This window comes from Sceloporus undulatus, chromosome 2 (assembly GCF_019175285.1).
Source record: "Sceloporus undulatus isolate JIND9_A2432 ecotype Alabama chromosome 2, SceUnd_v1.1, whole genome shotgun sequence".
Classification (NCBI taxonomy): domain Eukaryota; kingdom Metazoa; phylum Chordata; class Lepidosauria; order Squamata; family Phrynosomatidae; genus Sceloporus; species Sceloporus undulatus.
In genome coordinates, this window is record NC_056523.1 from 136,516,412 (window position 1) to 136,539,813 (window position 23,402).

Below are 23,402 nucleotides of genomic sequence, written 5' to 3' on the forward strand. Positions count from 1 at the left end.
AGCAGCAATCATGCCGAGAACTCATGCAATAAACTCTAGCAACCAGCATTAGTCTCTCTCCCACTTAAGTAAGGGAAACTCTCCCTCATGCCACCTGAGGCTGGTTGGCTAATTGCAATCCTCTGTGATCTGCACCTGCAAGCACTCTCGGCCCTTCTCTCTTTGTAGGAAGGCACCTGCAGGCAAGCTTCGTCTCCAGAATCACCACTAGGCTGTGGTACCAAAGAAGGCCTCTCTTCAGCACTAGGACCTGGTTGGACCTCCTCCTCTGGGGCTGGAGGATCACAGCTGGGACCTGGCAGGGTAGGAACAGCACCTGGCGTTGCCTCAATCAGCCCTTGCTCTGGCGGAGACTCATCCTCCTCCTCATCCTCCGAGAGCTGATCTTGGCTGGCCATGACAGCCTATTAGTTTCCGGGCACAGTACAAGGTGTTGGTTATAACCTTTAAAGCCCTACATGGCTTGGGTCCAACCTATTTGAGGGATCGCCTGCTTCCATATAATCCACCCCGCACCCTCAGGTCCTCTGGGAGGAATCTATTGCAGCCTTTAAAACCAGACTAACTGCTACCTCCCAGAAGGCCTTCTTTGCAATTGCTCCCAAACTATGGAATGGCCTGCCGGACGAGATCTGTCAAACTGCCAGCTTAGACAGCTTTAAAAAAGCTGTCAAGACGGATCTCTTCCGGCAGGCCTTTCCTGAATAAAAGTGCCCAGCCACAGAATGACTGCCCCCCACATCATGTATTAGCCCACCGCTCTGTCCCCGCTGTATTTTTTATTGTGTTTTTAATAGATGTTTTAATTGTAACTTGTTTAATCCTGTTTTAAGGGGGGGGAATTTGGGATATAATTTTGTAAATGTGGATTTTAATGTGTTGTAAGCCACTTTGATTGTCTTGTCACAGAAAAGCGGGATATAAATAAAAGATTTATTTATTTATTTATTTATTTAACGTTTGGCTTTCCAAACGAGACAGTTCCCACAGTCTCATACCATGCTTCAGCCAGACTGATGGGAAATGTAGATCAAAACATCTGGAGGGTCAGTTTCCCCAGATTTATATAGGTTTTCATGACACTTAATACACAAATGCACACATTCCTTCAGCTTTCTTAGCCATTTTTAAAAAATGAAATAAACACACAGATAAACCTTCTGAGCTCTTTTCCAAAAAGAACCTGACTCCTGGAATATCTTTTGAAACCAATCTTCATCATTTGCTTATTTTATACAATTTATTCATGGCAAGGGGGAAAGAAATATGAGGTCACATGGTGGTTTAAGGGTTGGGCTAGGACTCAAAAAGACTAGGATTCAACTCCTCCCTTGGCTTGGAAACCCACTGGGTGACCATGGCCAAGTGACACTTTCTCAGTCTCATAGGGAGCTAATGACAACCCTATTCTGTATAAATCTCTCCAAGAAACCTCATGATAAGTTTGCCTTAGGGTTGTCACACAACATGTAGATCTGTGACCATACTGGCTGCGGGATTCTGAGAATTATAATCAAAAGAACATACATGCATCCCAGGGTTCTGGGACTTCAATAGGCATTGCTCTTGGTTATGCACATTCAACTTTCCCTTCACAGACAAAGACCTTGATACATTTTTTAAATCACACCCCACCTCACCCCACAACCTGATAAAGTAATGTTTCATTCTGGGGTAACTAACCAGTTCCCCACACTGGCAGAATCATTTATCAAATATTGTCATCCTTCTTTATAGCCAGGATTGCCAGACTGAAAACTGGAGAGGTTTCCCATACTTAATGGTTGGATAAGAGAAAGAAATTCAGCAGGTGTTGCTGGTTATCTGGTTGCATGACAAGCAATATCCGCTAAAATTCTCTTTTCTACACAACCATGAAAGGGGTACCAGCCCTCTCCAATGTTCACTTTGGCAACCCTACACAGCTTTTGGTCATCTTTATGAATCCCTGTTTAAGACTCTTATATATGTGAACCGGAGCAGACTCGAAGGGAGCTTCGATTTATATGCCCAGTGGGAATGAGCCTTAGAGGATAAAGGATTAAACTTTGCTCAGTTTACACAGATTTGTTAGGAAGGCCCACCTTAAATGGTTCCAGATGCATTGAACAGAAGAACCAAGCTTGCCAAATATAGTTCACCCATTTATAAACTTGCAAGTGTTGGAATAATACTGGAAAGATTATAGTGATCCTGCAGTACAGTCCCCTGACAAAACATTTAATAATGAGTTCACTTCCCCAGCATATTGAACAAATCTCTAATTCCAGAAACATTGGAACCCAAAAGCACATTCCCAAATGCCTGCAGAAGTCTTGCACCTTGATAAAATCATTTTCCAGCTTCTACAGTTGATTAAGGGCACAGTCCTCAAATCTCTGTCCTCAGTCCTCAGCGAGCACTATGTGAAACAGTAGCATGGGTTCTTATAAATATTGTTGTAATTTTCAATGTAGGCTCTATGAAAGGTTTCTTAACGAACTGCACTATGGGATGAGAGGAAAGCTTCTTTTCCTCTCTTCACCCATCCTGCACCTAACCATCTCTGGGTAGGTGGGTGGGTGAGTCGGTTGTTAGAGGCTCATTTGGCACAAGGTAATATGATTGATGGGCAAGGCGGGGGCAAACACTTTCCTACTAACTTCCAGGAGTGAACTTTCCTTAGGATACAAGTCAGATGTTGGCCAAATGCCCCTCCTACTGCAACTCCCATTGCTCATCCTGCATTGTTCAAGAGAGCCCAAAACTATGAGAGAAGCTGCAAAGTGGTGGGGGTAGAGGGGGAGGAAAGAACAAGAGACTTTCCTCCCATGAGCTTTTTTAGGTTATTTTAGGATCCAAGTCTATTTTCTCTAAAGGCTTCAAGGGGAAAGGCCAAGGGGAAAGATAGAACAGCACTAAAAGATGGCTTGTCCACATTTGCCCGGCTGTATTTGTTCTGAAATGTAAAAGACAGGGGCTTAGGATGGATTCAATCAGAGATGGAATTTCATGAATCAGAACCTTGGGCTTTCCAGCATCTGCTTTTTATGAATTTTAATTGTGAACATTATGCCATAGCAAATATTAGATCTGCAAAGTTTTGAAACAATACACAATAATATTTTTTTTCTGATGTCAAGCTTGGATTCACACAACTGTTTTCTCCCACTGTGAGGCAGTTTTCCTCCTCCCACCCATCTCATGGGGAAATCTCTTCCAGCGTATCTGAAAGTGTTGTTCTGTTGCCATCATTCAACACAACAGCCAGAAGCTAATAGAACTGAACTTCAAGAGATGTAAAATCATAGAACAGGTAGACAAAGTTTGCCTGCAAAAAAGGTTTTCAATAGGCTTGTCATCAGATTTTAAAAAATATTTTTATTGATGATTATTTTGAAAAACATTAAAAACTTTAAAATAACATACAAGTACAAATAAAAAAGAAAGAAAAGATAGTCAAGAAAAGATAAGAATAAAAGAAAGGAGGGGGAAAGCAGTTACTACCACCTTTCCTACCCATTATTATATAAAAATTGTATAATTTTAATTCTTCCACATTTCCATATTTCATGCTTCTAACACTTAGTTACTTCTAATAATGATCAAAACCCACAGTTAATATTTTATCTTTGAATTCTTGTGTAAAAATAATAAGTAGTTCCCAATCTTTTCTGTTACCAAAGATTTTTCTTTTAATAAAGTAGATAATTTATCAGTTTCTGCTAAGTCCATCAATTTTGTTAACCAATCTTCTTGTGATAGAATCTCTGTATTCTTCCATTTCTACACATATAACAGTCTTGCTGTCATAATCATGTATTGTAGTAATCTTCAATAAATCTTCTCTATTTGATCATCTAACGGTCCCAATAAAAACAAATCTGGTTTCAATTGTACCTACATTTTCAAAATCTTCTGAATCATGTTATCTGCATGCCAATATATATATTTTTGCTTTGTCACATTGACCACATATGATAAAAAGTCTGCATTTGTTGTTCACATTTCCAACATAAACTCAATTCCCCTTTATGCATTTTAAACAATTTTTCAGAAGTTAAGTAGCAACAACACAATGGGAATGGTCCTTAACCCAGAAATTTTGAGCTGGGATGGACAACGCTGATAAAGGAAAAGTGGGTGAAATAAATTCATTATGCCCAGTAAATGTAATCAGCTGTGCATCTTCCACTGCAATGTATTCTCTCTGAGGCTTTGTTTTGAAGGAGTTGTTTTTGTTATTGTTAAATGTTTGTATCCTGCCTTTCTCCCAATAATGGAACTCAAGGTGGGTAACGTTTTAAATAATAAAGGTTAAAAACACTCCAAAAGATATGTGAAAGTATAATATATCGTTAAACAATAATATAGTGAAACAATTAAAAAAATTAAAATACATTAAAACAATAAAAAATAAATTTGAAAAACTACGGTATATACAGACCCTTTAAAAACTTCAATACTAGCACCGCATTGCTTAAAGATCCCAACCTCCGTCAACAGTTTGTAAAGGCCTGGTGATACAAAAAAGTTTTAATCTGCTGCTGGAAGGAGAGCAAGGATGAGGCCAAGGATGGTTAGATCACTCCCTCCATTTCCATTCTTTAGGCTGTTAGTGCTATTGTTGTTTGAGAATCCAAAAAAAAAAAAAGAGGGAGGTATCTGAAAGCTTGGAGAAACCTCAAAGTCTGCAGAAGCACAACAACCTTTAAGGAGAAAAATACCAAGAAGGAAGAAACTTTTAAACTTGGCCATGCTCAGTAGGCACAGAATGCTGACTTCAAAGAGAAGTGGGTGCATAGGGAAGATAGGCAATAAGCTTGTGACTCCAATTTTCATGGAGTGGTGGATCTGCTCCGAGATTTAGTCTAAAAGAGCTATCCAAGGTGTTGAACCCTATCCCACCAATAGGTTCAGCACGTAAGACAGCTCCTTCAAAGTTTGGATCCAAATAATTCATTGCCCAGCCAATACGACCGGACCTACAAGTATTGCTGTACTGCAACACTTTGTTATTAGTTCCACTTGTACACATCTAATATGTATCTCTCCCTCACAGCCTATAAGGACAGACAAAGGTACTCCTCAGCCTGTGCTCATTCTCTGACCCATTTCAGACAGTGATCATTGTGGAGCTCAGCATGAGTCATTCCATTTGTATGTGCTGACATGCATTATATAAAAGTATAGGGAGCTGCCGTTCTCCTAAGTCAAGCTAATGGTCCATTTATCCCAGTCTGTGCAACCTGATGGACAGCAACTCTCAATGGTGTCAACTAAACATTCTCCCCAGATGTCAGACTTGATATTAAAACTGGAAATGCCAAGAGTTCTCACAGAGTGTGAGAGAGAAAGAGGGAAAGAGAGAGTGGGCTAGTCCACAGGTTTAAAGTACTCCTCTTTCCAGTCAACTAGGATGTGATCTGGCCACACACAATTCACAGGAGTCTGTTTTTTTTTGAGGAGGTTGGCAAAAAGCTTCTTAAACACCATGGGAAAAGGTTTGCAGCTTTTACCGGAGTGTTTGCTGAAATTCTCAGAAATGTGCATTATTGCACATGCAGCTGTTCATTCACTTTACATGAATTCGGATAGCCATGCATTTACAGCCAGGTGAGGACGAATAGATGTCAATAGATGGAAATTTGCACAGGAATGTGAATACAAGTAACCATCAATGGAAATGTGCAAAAATGCAAAGCAATTCACATAATACAGTTACTTGTAGATTAGCCCTACAAAGAGATAGAGAGAGAGCAGGTTGCAGATTTGGTTTGGGCTTCTTTCCCATAACCTGTGTGGCTGCACAGATTGTCATCTGGGTGCTACATGATGATGGTAAGCTTCAGATCCCTTGCCTTACTCACCCTTCTTAGACTTTAAAAAAAAAGACTTGGACTGGACACACTTTATACACATAGCCTGAAAGTAATTCTATACATAATATGTTTAATAATTTGTGAATGAAACAAAAATTTGTATCTATTGAACCATCAGAAGGCAAAGGTGTCACTATTTCAATCCAAACAATTTTGGATTTTAGAGTATTTCTGATTTTGGGTTCCAGCTAAAGGAAATTCAACTTGTACTGAGCTCCATTTTAAAATGGCAAAGCGCCATTTTGATATTTAGCAACAGCAGTTAGCTTTGTAGCTGGCTTGTATTTTACTGTCACAAAAACAAGGTCTCCTCCAGAAAGGTACCAGGTACCAAATTATGATCATTCCAGAGTTCCCAATTTAAATGCTCATCAATTTTTTTTCTTTACAATGGACCTTTTTCTTAGTACTCCGCCCATCATCCCTTTCCCTGCTCTTTTTCTAACCCAAGGCCTGTAGGAAATAAACATTTGGGCTACAGCTGCTCTGAATCAAAGGGATGGAAGCAGGGAGAGAGGGTGGGAGTCCACGCAGAGCAATTTTGTACTTTCTGAAAGGGCCTGAGGAAAACTGTCAGGGATATGTACATTTGAGGGGGGCTAGTCTAGCAATCCCAATTTAGCTAAGCATCAAAGAAAGGTATCTGCTGAAATCAGGCATTGTTTTCCTGTTTGCAATATGCTTTTCCGTCCACTTTTCCTCTATAATAGAAAAAGCATTCCACAAGGGTATCAGTTTTGCACTCCCAGCTGTTTTTATTTTTACAAAAGAGTCTGCCTGGATATTGTTTTGCTACCTGCTCTCCTGAAAAAGGAGGCCTGCTCTAGGGACTCTGTATCAGGGCTGCTTGTCTTCTTAGCAGAAAAACTAAAGGTAGGCTGCTGAGCTTGCTTGTGGAATAAAATACAGTATAAACTTGGCCTCAACACTTAATGCCCATACAGATATGCACATGGAAGTTGAAATGCAATAAAAAGCTGGCCCATATGCACAAGCGCCATATTCCATCACAAAACCAACTGGATAGACTGGCATTTGGATTTAATTTGGGGAAAAGCTACAAAAAACAGAAAGGGAAACAACCCCTCCCCCTTTTTTGTTGTTCTATTTCATCTTACAAACAATTAAATTGGCCTCCCCAGCTCTCAGTCTCTCGTCTTTTTTCTTCCTTTTGCTGCCACACACTCTTCACACATCAAAACTTATTTTAGGCTGGCTGATGAATCCCAGATGTCTAGGGAAGGCAGCAGGAGCTACGGTTATTCCATTCGCGGCTTCACACGGCTTTCCTGGCATCCTCCTGTGTGAGATTCAGCCAAGTGGGAAGAGCATAACAAAGTGGGAAACGATAAAGTCAGCTTTTCACTAATAGTGTGTGTGCATGCACACATATGCAGGGGTGCTGAAGGAGGAAGTCAAGAAACTACCTCTTTCTGCTCGCACTGAGATGAAACTGGAGAGGAGGCAGGTGGATCTAGCAAAGGGTTTGTTGGAAATGCAAACAATGCAGGCATCAGGATATGGCCCTTGAAACCGCAGCTAATATATCCCATGCTCTCTTGCTCTGGCACACAGGCAAAGGAAGTGGCTGCAGCTGTTCAAGAGTTTCAGACCTTTGGAACAGGGAAGAGAGCTCAAGAGTATAGCTAAAAGAACGCTGCAAAAATTCTAACTTGCTGATGTATTATCTTTTTCAAGCACTCCATCATGACAAGGGGTCCCCAAGAGGTTCCTGCAGACCAGGCTTTTACTGTGTATACACTCTCCTTCCAAGTACCTAGAATTTGCGGGGGGGGGGGCAGACAATCTCCTCTCCTGTTTATAACCTTCCCATGATCTCAAATTGCTTCTTCTAGCTTTTCTCTTATCAAACACACACACACACATTCACTGTTCAGGGAAGAAAAAAGGAACAGCTGCACAATTATTCTTCATCAGTAGAACTAAGAACCATCTGGAACTATTCTGGGTGGTTTGGGGCCAGTCGTAGCTCCCAGTATTACCTAGCTTGCAGGATTGTTGTGAATCTGACATAAGGGAAAGAACCATATCAACCACCTTGACCGGCTCACATGATATCTGCATAAGCAATAATGAAAATAAGCAAGCAGGTGGCTTTCATACAGTTGAGCAGCTTGGTTGTACAGGACATTGTCTACCTTTTCAGCCACTAGATATAAATAACTCTTGTTTTTCTTTTTCACCAGTGGTGGTGGAACATGCCACACACAAACAGACACGTAGCTTTTATTTCAACAACAACTCTAGCTGTGAGTTATGTTGGGCTGATTATGAATGACACATTTGTGCTCACCCTGTTGAGCTTACACCTGAAAAAAGAGAGTCAGACTGGACTCACCTGGTCACAACACTCTTCAAACAACAAAAGAGTAGTGCTAGTTGCAAAAGGGCCATAAAAAAAAGTGGGAGCCTTTTCCTCTTTCTCCTTTGGTCCCTACCTGAAACCAAAGGAGTGATTCCCTCATTTATATACTTGTTCCAAATTCTGGCATGCAGAAATTCACAGCTTCATTGAATCCATGAACTGTTCCAATTGAAAACAATGTGTCCAAGGTGCATAACATCCTCTGTCGGTAGTGTTTGATCTACAACAGCTGATACACATACTCCAGTCATGCCTTGACACTGCAGGAAGGCTGAGGCTGCATCAACATTGCAGAAATAATGCAGTTTGATACTGCTTTAACTGCCATGGCTCAGTACTGTGGAATTTTGGGATTTGTTATTTGTTGTGGCCCCAGAACTCTCTGGCAGAGAAGGCTAAATATCTTACAAAACTACAAATGCCAGAATTCCATAGCATTGAGCCATAGTAGTTAAAGCAGTGTCAAACTTCATTATTTTTGCAGTGCAGATGCAGCCTTAGTCCACACATGCGATAGAATGTAATGGTTGGATATAGCATCACATGCCAGGCAGGGTGTGTGTGTGCTGTTTTTAAATGCTCCTCTATATAAAAACATTTCCATTGATTTTTAAGAGTGCCTTCGAAAATAAACCTGTTGACTTTGTCATTTGTCTCATTGCATTGAATGGAAAACTGCAGTGGGGGGGGGGGGAGAAGAGTGCCACAGAGTTGATCTACAACCTACCCTGGAGACAGAGTTAGCATCGCCCCCACTGTCTGAGCCCTCCTTTGGGACCAATCCCTCCACCCCATCAGACCCAGAATCTCATCACAATTTTCCCAGACTGACGTGGCTTTTTCCTCTCTTTACCTCTCTCCTTAACTGCACCACACAGGTTTTTTGTCAACTTCCCATCTGCCAAGCATTACTTCAGCCAATTCAAGCACATGGAGGACCCACTAGAGATGGAAAAAAGTCTGCAGCTGCGTAAACACGGCAGGCGGGTGATGGGGGCTATTAACAGCGTGGTGGAGAATATCTATGATTCAGAGAAGGTTGCCTCCGTTCTAGCATTGGTGGGCAAGGCGCACGCTGTCAAGCACAAAGTTGAACCTGTCTACTTCCAGGTAAAGATAAAATCCCAACACTTTGATCATTAACATATGAAGGAGAATCAAATTGGTGGGGTCAGGAGGATATTAAGCAAATTCAATAAGTGTTTCCCATCCAAACTATCCCAAAGAAAATAAATGATTTGATTTTGTGACTCATGGCCAAACTGTTGTTGTTGTTGTTGCATGCCTTCAAGTTGTTTCTGTCGTATGGCGACCCTAAGGTAAACCTATCATGCATTTTTGTGGCAAGATTTGTTCATAGGAGGTTTGTCTTTGCTTTCCCCTGAGACTGAGAGAGTGTGACTTGCTCAAGGTCACCCAGTGGAGTTCATGGCCAAGCTGGGAATCGAACCCTGGTCTCCAGAGTTGTAGTCCAATACTCACAACACTATGCCACGTTTGCTCCTTCCTCTTCATTAACAACCAATTAAAATGCAAAGAGGTAGCTGTATTAGACTATTTTAGTATAAAAAGAAATAAAGGAAACCTGTGCCCCTTTTGAGACTAACTGGGAAGAAAAAAATTCTAGCATAAGCTTTTGGTCTACGAAAGCTTATGAGAGAAATATCTTTTTCCCAGTTAATCTCAAAGGTGCAACTGGATACCTTTATTTAGAATGCCTGTGAACAGGTATGAAATATTACATGCACACATACACACAATGACTAGGTATATTTTTGTGAGCTTTTTTAATGCCACACATACAGAGAGAGCCCTAAATATGGCAACTTTTTCAGCAAAATTGAGTTTTTAAACATTGACAAAGGCCTTATCCAAAAGCAAGCCAAGGGAAGATTAGAGGGTCACCCACAGTTAATTTTCCAATTCCCACTCAGATCCTGATCCAATATTTAATCAATACTCCTATAATTTTTCCTTTCATCAGTCATTATTGTTTCCATAAATTAAATTCTAAAGGAAATAAAGTGGTCATGATTCCGTTTGAGATGCATGGTGGGAGAAGGAATAAGGGCTGGAAAGTAATGGGGAGGTGAAAAGAAGTAGTAGGCATGTTTTGCTGCATCTGGTTAGTGGATAGATTAAACAATTTATCCATTTATCCCTGAGTCTTCACATTCTACTGGAACTATGCCAGTGTCAAAACACGCAGTCAAACATCAGCCGAATGATAATTTATTCCCTTGTTCTCCCTGCTGCATCTCTCCACAGTGCATGAAAACTAAATCCTAAGGGGGTTTCCCATTCCTCTAGGGCTATTCCCACACTGTAGAATTAATGCAGTTTGACACCACTTCAACCAACATAGCTCCATCCTATGGAATGCTGGGATTTGTACTTGTTGTGATACCTGAGTGCATTGACAGAAAGGGCTAAATAGCTCACAAAACTACAAATCCCAGAATTCCATAGCACTGAGCCATGGCAGTTAAAGCAGTGTCAAACTGCATTAATTTTATAGTGTAGATGCAGCCTAAGACAAGTTTTGTGGATGTGCAGGTAATCATTCCCTCCCAGTATGGCTGACAGAAGGAAATCTGTTCATGAAACTATCCCTTTAAATTCTAGCCTATATATCTATATGTGCATAACTGTCATAAGCACATACTCTTATCTTATTCATTGTAGCATGCACCTAATTTATCATCCTCTATCTCCCAGGTTAGAATGTGGGCTGTGAGCTCTTCTGAAGTGTATAAATTTGCTAATAATCTCATAACAGCAAAGATGACAGACATGTCCTTCCCCAACCTGCTGACCTATGGATATTTTGGGTACAGCTCCCATCAACTTTGGCCACCAGCCATGGTGAATGGTGCTTATGCCAACTGTAATCCAAAACATTTACAGAATATGGGAGGCAAATGGGAAGTTGACAAAAATATGAAGGGTTGTTATATCATAACATGGTATCAAATTAGCTAATGAAGTATTTTGTACCAAGGAATGAAACAAATGCTGGCCCTGTTTTTGTTTCCAAGATCTGCAAGTTTCTCATAGATATTGAAGAAAGTTTTAAAACATTGGTCTAAGAGATGTTTCAAAACAAGGCAATGGATTCATGCATTCATCTTCCGTGATGTGATGGGGAAAGGATAGCTTTTCAACTTTGACTACACATTCCCCTTATCTAAGGGAATCTGATAAACGCATTTTCACTTTGAGCTGAAAATAACTAATCATTAACATTAATAGATGTTGAATTCAGTTTCTCAAGGCATCTGAGATTCATCTTATTTTTATTACTATTATAGTTAAGAAACTCTCAATAGCACAATGGCTAGTGTCCTAACTGGGACCTCTCAACAGGACATACTTTATCTATGTGTGTGTGGGGGGGGGGACTCTTTTGGCTATTAATCTGTTTGGCTCATGCTTACCTTTAAAAGCCAACCTGGCTTGGGAATCAAATACTTGGGGGGAAAAGGTCTACTTCTTTACCCTCCATCAGCTGTGATAAGTGGTGGCCAGGGAGAGGTTTGTGAAGCTCTCTACTTAAGCAGCTCTCCCTAGGGAGTCTCACCAGTCACCTGCCTTAACCTCTTTCCAGGACTAAGTGGCAAGAAAGCTTCTTTCCCCAGGCTTTTGCTGAAAGGTTTGATTATCTTAGTGTATTGCTGATTGTACTCTGCTTATTTAGTGGTTATTGGTTTCCATATCTTTTTTTAATTTGTTACCAATCCTGCTAATAAGCAAGTTGTAGGACAGCATAGAATTCTTATCAATAATTTTCAGCTATGGCAGCAGGTAGCCAATAATATGGAATAAAAATGTACAGGTAGCATTTATGTTATTTTAACGTGTCTAATGTAGGGAAGATGGGCAATTTGTCCTAACTGACTGCTGCTTCTTCTCCTAGATTCTCACTGGCGTGATACTTGAAGTGCTTGCAGAAGAATATACCAATGAGTTCACGTCTCCAGAGGTTCAAAGAGCCTGGGGAAAGATGAAGACCCTCATCTGCACTCACGTGACCGCCGCGTACAAGGAGGTGGGCTGGGTGCAGTATCCGAACACCACCATGTGAGCGGACCAGGGAAACAGGGCAGGGTGGGGTTGGTTGGGGTTTTCTTCAGGGCTTTACTTTCTGCCATCCCTCAGTAGACTTTCAGTAGAATGGTAGTTCTCACAGAAAGGATTCTGTCATCACACTAAGAAGAAGAGGGAAATGTTCTCCTTTTTTCCAACAAAGTACTGGGAAACATTTTGCTTTGCAGAAATCAGCAGTGATTTTAAATACTTGTCAGTCTCACCTTTGAAGATGACGATGATAAATATGTATCATATTTATAGGTCCTTAGGGTATACATGCATGGAGTTATCTAAACAGTTAAGAAATTTTTCAAAGCTGTTCCACTAGAAGAAGAGCTGGTAGTGCAATATTTAATTTTCCACATTTGTTGATGTTGTTGTGTGTCTTCAATTCATTTCTGACTTATAGCAATACTAAGGCAAATCTATCACGGAATTTTGTTGGCAAGATTTATTCAGAGGGGGTTTACCTCAGAGTTCCTCTAAGATTGGGAGAGTGTGACTCACCCAGAGGGTTTCTGTGGCTGAGCTTGGATTCAAACCCTAGTCTCCAAAGTCCTCCACCCAAACCACTGTACCATCCGGGTTCTATTTCCACACTTAGCAATTCACATTAGGAGATTACTAAGTTATCGACTCTGGTCCTTCTCATGTTGGAACTGGAGAGGAAAGTAATTTAGTTAGTAGGGATGTGCAATGGATTGAACCAGCTCTCAAGCCAAAGTGGTCCCCTTGGATGAGGTTTTCTGGCTCTTCCCCAAGGTAGAGCTGACTCACCTTTGTAGAGACCAAAACTGAAAATGGATCTCATGCAAGGCCTTGTACATGTTTTGTGCTTCAGAAAGATAGGGACTTTTGTCTGTGGGAACAGTGTCTTTGTAGTTTCTATGAGTGTAGTAGTATTGGCCTGTTACAGACTGCCAAAATAAAGCTGCTTCGGGTCTCTTTGGAGGTATTCTATTTAAATGATGCATGCATCCTAAGAATCCGGAAGCTGCACCAAAAGCTGCACTCTGGTGCTTAGGAATGGAGTGTGGCTTTGGTGCGACCTCTGGACTCTTAGGACCCATGCATCATTTAAGTAGCATACCTCCAAAGAGACCCGAAGCAGCTTTATTTTGGCAGTCTGTAACAGGCCACTGTTTCTGTGAGGGAGGGAAGTGAAGGAATGGAACTGATAAATTCATCTTCTAATCCTAAAGCACATACTAAGGACTGTCTAATCACTGTACTTTGGGAACGGGGTTATCATTTACAGATTCCTTTGTTCTGTAGTTGCCAGAGTATTTCGGTGTTAGGTTATGAGAAAGAGTGGCTTCAGGTTTTGATTTTCTATTCTCCTCTTCCTCCTTCCCCTTGTTATCCCAAGTAGGCTGTTTTTCTTTTCTTTTTTCAATTTCTTTTCTTTCTTTCTTTTTAACCTAATGCATTGCCACAATTGTACATCGCACTAAAGTAAATATAGACCAAAACCATGCTGGGAAGAGGTTAGGCAGGGAGGCAGGGCTATGGAGGTCCCCAAAGAGACAAGCTATCTGCAGTGGGCATTGACAAAGTTGACTTCATGCTTCTGCTGCTGCTACCTTCCCTTCTTCTGCCTACCTTTCCCGCCTGCCTGGTAGCTTCTTGACCCACTGAGCCACACCTCAGCCCATGCCTTACATGTTTGGGGGGCAGTGGCATCACTCCAATTAGGGTGTCACCCAGTGTACTCTGCACTCCCACATCCACTTAGTGACAACCCTTCCAACATGCCTTTCCACACTTTGAATTTGCAAAACTTTTTTTTATAACAGTCCCATTTCATTTTGGTTCTATTCTTCTTCTGTTCCTCATTCGAGGAGTAGTATATTGGCCTAAAAAGGCCAATGCTGTTTTAGGCTACATCAATAGAAGTATGTGTCTAGATCAAGGGAAGTAATAGTGCTACTCTATTCCGCTTTGTTCAGGCCTCATCTGGAATACTGTGTTTAGTTCTGGGCACCACAATTCAAAAAGGATGTGGACACGCTGGAGCGTTTCCAAGGAGGGTGTCCAAAATGGTGAAGGATCTGGAAACCATGAGGAGCGACTTAGGGAGCTAGGTATGTTTATCCTGGAGAAGAGAAGCCCTGTTTAAATATTTGAAGGGGTGTCATATTGAAGAGGGAGCAAGCTTGTTTTCTGCTGCTCCAGAGAACAGGACCCTGAACAATGGACGCAAGCTACAGGAAAAGAGATTCCACCTCAACATTAGGAGGAATGTCCCAACAGTAAGAGCTGTTTGAGAGTAGAACACACTCCCTTGGATAGTACTGGAATCTCCTTCTTTGGAGGTCTTTAAACAGAACCTGGATAGCCATCTGTTGGGGATGATTTGATTGTGAGTTCCTGCATGGCAGGGGATTGGATCGGATCACCCTTGTGGTCTTATCCAACTCTATGATTTTATGATTCTGTTTTTCCCCTAAAATTCCTTCCCTTATTTACTCTAATATGAATAATTTCAGCATATTAATCCCTGAGATAATAATCAAAGTTTATACTTTGGTTTCAAGCATTCAGGTATCATTTCCAGTTTGTGACATTCTTCTGCATATCTTGCTTTCTCTGATATGAAACAAATTAATTTGAGATAGAGAGTTCACATGGCATTCCCTTTAGTAAAAGCAATTAAATGAAATGCATTGTTTTCTCATTCACCTTTAGCAGAGTGTTTCACATTTTTCCCTTAAACTAATTATCCACAACTATTACATGTAATAGTTCCACACCTGTCAAAAACCTAGAACAAAATCAAAACATATACAGTATAGCCATTGTCGGTTCTGTAGAATGATGCATTTGTGGCTGTAGTTATCAGGAAGTCAAAGTCAATAGCCTTTGCACACATGCCTCTATAAGGTTACTACCTCTGCACATCTAAAACTTCAGATCTGTTTGTCTTTAAAGTGGCACAAGATTATCTGTCAATTTTTTTTATAATAATTACTTTAGAAAAAAAATCACCAGGAAACAGGTTGGACAGGACTATTAAGGAGCCTACTGGTTCAAGTTTGATTCCACAGAGCTGTACAGGCTCCCAAACTGGAACAGGGGGGAAAAACCAGTCCTCCTGCAGTGCCCCTACCAGTAACTTGGGTCCTGTCACAATACAGAGTTATAGTGATTTTAGTACCCTGAACCTGGAAGCTAAGCAGGGTCAGCCCTGGTTAGTGGATGGGAGACCACCATCGAATATCAGGTGCTGTAGGCTATATATCAGAGGAAGGAACTGACAGAATCACCTCTGAGAATTCCTTGCCTAAGAAAACCCTATGAAATTGATGGGATTGCCATTAAATCAAAGGCAACATGTACAAACACATTCCATTTTCACTGCCGTGATAACATCCTATGGAATCCTGGGATTCATACTTTGGTCAGAGGCATCAGAGGAGCTCTCTGGCTGAGAATTTTATCTGCCTCATCCTAAACCACTAATCCAAGCATTTCATGGGAGGGAAACATGATCCTTATCACACCACGGCTTTATATTGCTGTAGCAGTGGTTTAGTCCCACTTTTGTCTCAGCCTTATTATGGTTCTCCTATTGCTGTTATATTGTACATTCCTTGAGAATGTGATTTTTTTTTTCATGCTGAAAATAATTAAGTAATGACCTCCTTTCCTGCTATGATTTAGTAGCAGGTTTCAGTGTGGATATCTCATTTCACCTCATTGTCAGAATCATCAATTAGAGAGGTTTATCAGACTCAAGTTTTGGACCCTCAATTGCGCTAAGGAAGTGTAACAAACGTTGCGAAATGACTTTTTAACGTGATGTCTTACCACATTGTTTGCTTTTCCGTCATTCCCCCGAAACGTGATGTTTGCGCTATTCAAGGCGATTCGCGTGATGCAAAACCATGCACAGTGGAACTGTCTACTACACCAGCACCTTCTGTTTCTGTCGAGCATTTCGCATCAAAATCTTTGTGCATGCCCTTTGGAGGCTTTAGTGGTATCATGACATTTGTGCTTCTGGGGGAACGAGGGGGGTCCCCCCATCTCTAGGGTCCTATTTAGCGGAGGGGAGGGGGAGAAGGAAAGAGCCGAAGGAAAAAGGGGAAAAAGGGGAATCTGGATGCAAAGGGTGACAGAAGGCAAAAGGGGAAATCAGGGTGGCTTTTGGACTGCAAAGGGCTGTCAGGAGGTGGGGGGGGGAGTGGAGAAAGTGATGGAGATGGAGGAGGAGGAGGAGGAGGAGGAGGAAGGAGCCGTGGAGGGCATCCTATAACGGAGCAGGAGGAGGAGGATGAAGGAGTCAGGGCAGAGAGAGGTGAGGGTCGGAAGGAAGGAAGTGTAAGCAGGAGGAAAGGGGTCATTTCAGGGCAGGGCACGAACAGAGCTCCCATCAGGCACTTTCCTCCCTTTTTAAATAAATTATTTTTGGCAAAATGAGCGCATGTTTTGTTGTGTTTTTTCCTGAGGAATATATATATTTTTGCCCTTTGCAACAGTATCCCTTTGCTGGAAGTCAGCTAATGAAAGGGAAACGGAACAATAAAAGGGCACTTTTTTCCTTGGAGAATCCATGCTAAAATGCGAATGTTACATTCGAATGTTACGTTTGTTGCTCTTGTCAATTAGGCAATTGGCAAAACGATACATGCTTTTGCAAGGAATTCAGGGATAGCTCTGAATTGCTTTTAAAGTCATAAAAGAATGCATGACAATTGCATCCTTTTCTGGCATTTACGAGGTGATGAATTTATTATTATTATTATTATTATTATTATTATTATTACATGTGCAAGAGGCATTCTGGGGTGGCAAGGAGTGGGGGATACAGGATGCATTAACTTGCATTTTGGGGTTGAAAATGGGGCCAAGGGCAGATCATAAGAGGTTTATTTGACAAAATGTGCACACTTTGGGGCATTTTGTGCTTCCTGGCTCTTTAACAAAAAGGAGGGGGGAAGGGTTAGGGTTAGAAGGGGCTGGACTGGATGGCCCTTTGGCATCCCTTCCATTTCTAGGGTCCTATTTATTCCTTCAGAGAAGAAGAAGGGACTGGACTGGATGACCCTTTGGGGTCTCTCCCATCTCTGCGATCCTATGTATTCCCTCAGGATAGAAGAAGGGGCTGGGCTGGATGGCTTTGGGGGACCCTTCTGTCTCTTTTATCCTATGTATTCCTCTGGGACAGAAGAAGGGGCTGGACTGGATGACCCTTTGGGGTCCCTTGCATAGATTATATTGGATTTACCTATAGGTGCAGACTCCACTCCCCTCACATATACATATACATATACATATACATAAACATATAGAACACACACACACACATATATATATATTCACACACACACCCCTCTTTATAAATACAGGCAGACATGACAGATATTATTATTATTAACCTTTATTTATGAAGCGCTGTAAATTTACACAGCGCTGTACATGCAATCTTTTTAGTTAGACGGTTCCCTGCCCTCAGGCTTACAATCTAAAAAAGACATGATACAGAAGGAGAAGGGAGTGGTGACGAGAAAGGGTAAGAGGTCCAGCAGTTCCTCTCAACCTCCGAGGCCTGGACCAAGGCAGATGGACTGGAGGGAGGGCAAGGCTTCATAATGGATGGTTAATCATTATCCAGGGAAAATACATAATCACAAGTAGGATAATACATATACAGTACATAGGAATACAGGAAATGGATCGATAAACAGCCAACAACAGAACATCAGATAGTAAGCGACAATTATGCGATGCCTGGGAAGGCTTCTCTGAATAGGATGGTTTTCAGCTCCGTTTTGAAGCTGGTTAAAGAAGTGATGGCTCTTGCTTGTGGAGGAAGAAGGTTCCAGGAGTGAGGGGCAGCAAGTGAAAAGGGGCGAATCCGGGATGGGGCAGAGGAAATCCTGGGCTGAGACAGCAGACCTTGACTACCAGAACGGAGGGCCCTGGTGGGAAGGTGAGGAGAAAGAAGGTCTGATAAGTAAGGAGGGGCCAGTCCATGGAGGGCTTTGAATGTCGACAGCAGGAGCTTATACTGAATGCGGAAAGGGAGAGGGAGCCAGTGAAGGGATGCCAACACAGGAGAGATGTGGTCAGAGCGGTGGGTGGAAGTGATAATGCGTGCAGCTGAATGCTGGACAGAGATTAAAGGACGGAGGTGAGAAAAAGGAAGCCCAGCCAGGAGGACATTACAGTAATCCAGTCGTGAGATCACTAGGGCATGGACCAGGATCTTGGCAGTAGAGGCAGTGAGATATGGTCGGATTTTGGCAATATTGTACAAAAGGAATCTACAAGCCTTGGCTGTGGTCTGGATCTGAGGGATACACGACAGAGAAGAGTCAAAGATAAAGCCAAGACTGCGGGCTTGCTGGACTGGTTGAATGGAAATGTTGTCCACAGAGACAGAAAAGGAGTGTTGAAGGTTGGGCTTAGGAGGAAAGACAAGAAGCTCCGTCTTGGACATGTTGAGCTTCAAACGCCGATGGCGCATCCACTGTGAGACAGCTGTAAGGCAAGATGAGACTTGCTGTTCAAGCCTTGGAGAAAGGTCAGGGGCAGAAAGATACAGCTGGGTGTCATCGGCATACAGATGGTAGGAAAAGCCAAAAGAGCTAATGAGTTTTCCTAAGGACAGTGTGTAGAGAGAAAACAGAAGGGGACCCAGAACAGAGCCCTGGGGAACTCCAACAGATAAGGGAACAGGAGAAGAAGTCTGACCCCCTGCAACTACTGCAAAAGATCTGCCAGACAAGTAAGATCTAAACCAGTCGAGAACAGAGTCTGAGAACCCAAGGTCAGAGAGTATGTCAACTAGAAGACAGTGATCAACAGTGTCAAAGGCTGCAGACAGATCGAGAAGAATGAGAACAGAGTAAAGGCCATTAGCCTTGGCCTGTAAAAGGTCATTCGAGATCTTAGTGAGAGCTGTCTCTGTAGAATGCCTTGGGCGGAAGCCAGACTGAAAGGGATCAAGGATGGAATTGGCTTCAAGAAACTCAAGACAGCGCGAATAGACAACCCGTTCCAAAACTTTAGAAAGAAAGGGGAGAAGAGAAATCGGACGATAGCTAGACAGAGAGGAGAGGTCAAGAGAAGGTTTTTTCAGAATTGGGGAAATGAGAGCATGTTTGAAGTCCGAGGGGAAGGAGCCTGTAGAGAGAGAGAGATTGAAGATATGGAGGAGCGAGGGCAGAAAGGAGGGAGCTATAGAGATTAGAAGACGAGTAGGAATAGGATCAAGAGGACAGGTAGCAGGTTTGGAAGAGTTCAGAAGCGTAGAGAGTTCATCCAAAGAGGCAGGAGGAAAGACAGAAAATTTGTTAGGGGAAGGCGAAAGAAGATTAAGAGCAGAAGAAGAATCAGGAGGGACTATCTCAGAGCGAAGAGTGGTAATCTTAGAGATGAAATAGTTAGCAAAGTCATTAGGAGAGAAAGATGAAGAGACAGGAGGAGAGGGAGGTTTAAGCAAAGTGTTGAAGGTGGAGAACAAACGCTGCGGGCACCTCTCATTGGAAGAGATCAGTGATTTGTAATAATTCTGTTTTGCCATAGAGAGGGCGCGTGAGAAGGAAGAAAGAACAAATTTGAAATGGATAAAATCAGCCCACTCTTTGGACTTTCTCCAAAGACGTTCGGCCGCTCTAGAGCAGGACCGGAGAAACTTAATGTTGGGGGTAAGCCAGGGCTGAGGTCTAGTCTTGGAGGAAGAAGTGCGTACAGAGACAGGGGCAAAATGGTCAAGAGTTGAGGAAAGAGTGGAGTTAAATAAAGACATTGCTGAATCAGCGGAATCCCCGAGATTTAGGGAAGAGAGAGATGAATCCAGGGTCAGACCAAGTTGGTTAGAGTCAACAGATTGAAGATCACGAAAAAGACGTTGAATAGTATGGCGAGGAGGAGGAGTATAAGTGAGAGCAAAGGAGATTAAATGATGGTCAGATAGTGGAAAGTCAAGTGCCAGGTAGTCAGAAATGGCGCAGTTTGCAGCAAGAACTAGGTCAAGACAGTGACCGTGAGAATGAGTTGAAGAGTTGGAGTGTGGTTGGAGGCCAAAAGAAGCTAGCAGAGAGTTAAAGCGAGATGTTGTAGGGTTATACACATATATGCCAGAGACACATACCAATAGATATCTCTGCATATTCACAGTATCCACAACAGCTGATAACACACACGCGTCTTTATATTCACATGCATTCCTTCGGGACAGAAGAAGGGGTGGACTGGATGCCCCTTTAGGGTCCCCTTAATTTCTCGCATCCTATGTCACACATCAAGGCAAAACACACACACAAACACATATATAGCTCTGCACATATTCACGCAGGACACGCATTTTTATACACACACACACACACACTCAAAAACTCCTCCCCCGGGGTTGCCCTGAAAAAGGAAGGCCACCGGAAGGGTATGGGGTGAAAAAGCAGCCCAGCATCATGGGAACTTTGCAATCAGTAACATTTGTGTTGTGTTGCTGCCTACCACACCAAACCATTTCGCAACGCATTCACAAGGATAACGGGAGACAAAGGCCTGACTTCTCTTTTTTCCCATAGCCCAAAAAGTGGAGGAATGGCGCTAAAACTACGGGAGCGTTGTGCTACGGGATCCCATAGAAATGAATGGTGTCTGGAAGAACATTGTGCTTTCATGTTATTGCACAACGTTGGTGATGCAAACATTGTGTGATAGGCAGGGGAAATCGCCAAAAACTCGCGTCTGATAAACTCCAGAGTGTGTGTGGGGTGTGTGTGTGTGTGTGTTATGGGTGTCCAAGCTCTGGGGATTCCCAAGGAAATTTCATCAAACTAGGTGGAACAAACCCTCTGAAGAGTACAGTCTATTCTCTTGAAACTCTTTTCAGATTTTTTTAAAAATCTATATAAATGGTTTGCTGTTATAGTGCAATAACACTATAGTTCTGACCTGTTAACCATGTACATTCTCTATTCAGATGCCTTTACTGCATGGGAGTGTTTTTCAAAGATTTCTTCACTGCTTTCCTGTAGTACTCCACACCGCAGTGTTGTCCCCACGGTGTTACTTTAAAAAATATATTTTTAGTTTTTTTTTTAAATAGTAGTGCAATAATGCTATGTCATTATACTGTAATAACATTATTATGGTGTAATGAGCATGCTTTTTTTAATAGGACAACCTTAAACAACCGATTAGCATAATAAACACTTGTTTATCACAGGAGAAAGATATCAAAAATGTTGGGAGATGGTGTGGTCTATTTCTCTTTCTAAGTCATTTCTCACGATACAAGATCTGGGCACTGACAGGTTCACTGTAATAGTGTTGTGCTGTAATAGTGTTATGGCTTAATGAATACAAGGGAAGTAGCTTTGAATAGGACAGCTTGAAACAACTGATTAGTGTGATATGTACTTGACTTTTTCAAAAGAGAAAGGCATAAAAATGGCAGAGGTGGTATGGTTTGTTTCTCTTCCTATGCCACCTCTCACAGTGAGAGATTTTGACAGTGATGGGTGTGTCATGATGACATTGTGCCATAATATTATTATTAGAGCTATTTGAAAAAAATATTAAAGCAAACCAATCACAAAGCAGAAGGCAGGGCAGATGCAGTGGTGATAATGACATTAGTACAGGTGAAAACATTGCAAATTGTGCTATTACTGTGTAATTGTGCCAAGGATACAGAGCATCAAAAATCAGTTATCGTTGCAAGTACAGCTGAAGAGGTTTTCAGATAGTATAACCCAGCATAACAGACTGGTATGATAAGGACCCACGGGAGTAAAGTAGAATCACAGTGCTATAACTGTGTAGTGTGAAAGGGCCTCTGGTACTCTCCACAATCTATAGCCTGCTTGTGATGACCAGGATCAATATCAAATGTTGTCTGTGTGATACCTACATTTAACTTATACATGAGTGATTCTAAAATACCTGAGCCTTTTTCTTGGTGGGAAAAAAATTAGTGCTTCCAGATGATAAGCCATGGATAATAAGGCAGTTCCTTGCCACTGACTCATCCAGCCTCATTTCCTGCCAAGCCCAGATATATTTTTGTTCTTTGCTGTTGCTGATACACTTGCATAATTTCTGGAGCCTGTGATTCACCTCAGTTATTTGTCTGGATTCTAGGTGGGGAAGAGCATCAGTTCTGGCCTATTTTCAGAAAGAGCTCAGGGATATTAGAAGAATATGCTGGGATTCCCTCTCCAGTCTTGATTCATACTGGGCTAGAACAAAGGATTAGTCAGACAGATTGATGTAGAAGGGGATTTGCCAAGGATCTGGGTATTCTCCCAGAGGCAACCCAGTCTCAGCAATGAATCAGCACATAGAAGGCAACACAGTGTTTACCCAGGCAAGTATGTAAAACAGGAGTCAGGGATAAAATGTGTCATTGTGGCATGGCACTGTTTAGCTATTTCTGAATTACTACAAATACCCATTTTAGTTGGCCAAAAGACTTGTTTCATGGATAACTATGTGGATAAGCTTCAGCAGAGTAATTGCTATTTACTATCAAAGGGAAGTGTTTCACTCCAGCCCCCTCACCACCATCCTTCATCCTTTTTGGATTCCACATGACTGATATTCCTTGGAAAAAAATTAAGCGAAGTGGTGTATCTGTCTCACTTACAGTAATATGAATATACAAGGTACTTCAACATACCTTAATGTGGTCAATTAACCCACTGTATTTGATACAGTAATATATATGGCATACAGGATGATGCAACCGAATAATATGGCAATTGTGGGTCTAGAAGAGTCATAAATGGCAGCTAAGGAAGCCTTTAATGTACAATGACATTGTAAAGAACAAGCAAGAGATATCACAAAAGTGTTCCTTCAGGCATTATTTGGTCACTTAACCTTCAATAAGAATTCTGTAAATCTTTAATATGAATTCCCATCTTAGGAAGAGCTAGCCTTTTCTTTTATGGTAAGCAGAGTTAAGAAATCATCCATGAACTTAAGAGAGGGTCATCCATGAAATGATATTCTTATCAAATCAGCTTTATACATCACACAAGAACAGGAACATGCACTCTTTTCTCATGCCAATCTGGAATTTACCCAAAATCAACATTTCCACAGCA

The 23,402-nt window shown here is 41.8% G+C and overlaps 1 protein-coding gene across 2 annotated transcripts in view; it reads left to right on the forward strand.

Moving 5' to 3' along the window:
- Positions 1-23,402, forward strand: part of CYGB (cytoglobin) — an 89,034-nt gene that overhangs the window by 26,532 nt on the left and 39,100 nt on the right. The window contains exons 2-3 of one of the 2 annotated variants that reach the window (XM_042454080.1): positions 9,126-9,357; positions 12,164-12,327. In XM_042454080.1, the coding sequence (XP_042310014.1) occupies positions 9,126-9,357; positions 12,164-12,327 (396 nt within the window). The remainder of the gene's footprint in view (positions 1-9,125; positions 9,358-12,163; positions 12,328-23,402) is intronic. The other variant, XM_042454081.1, reaches the window with a different exon arrangement.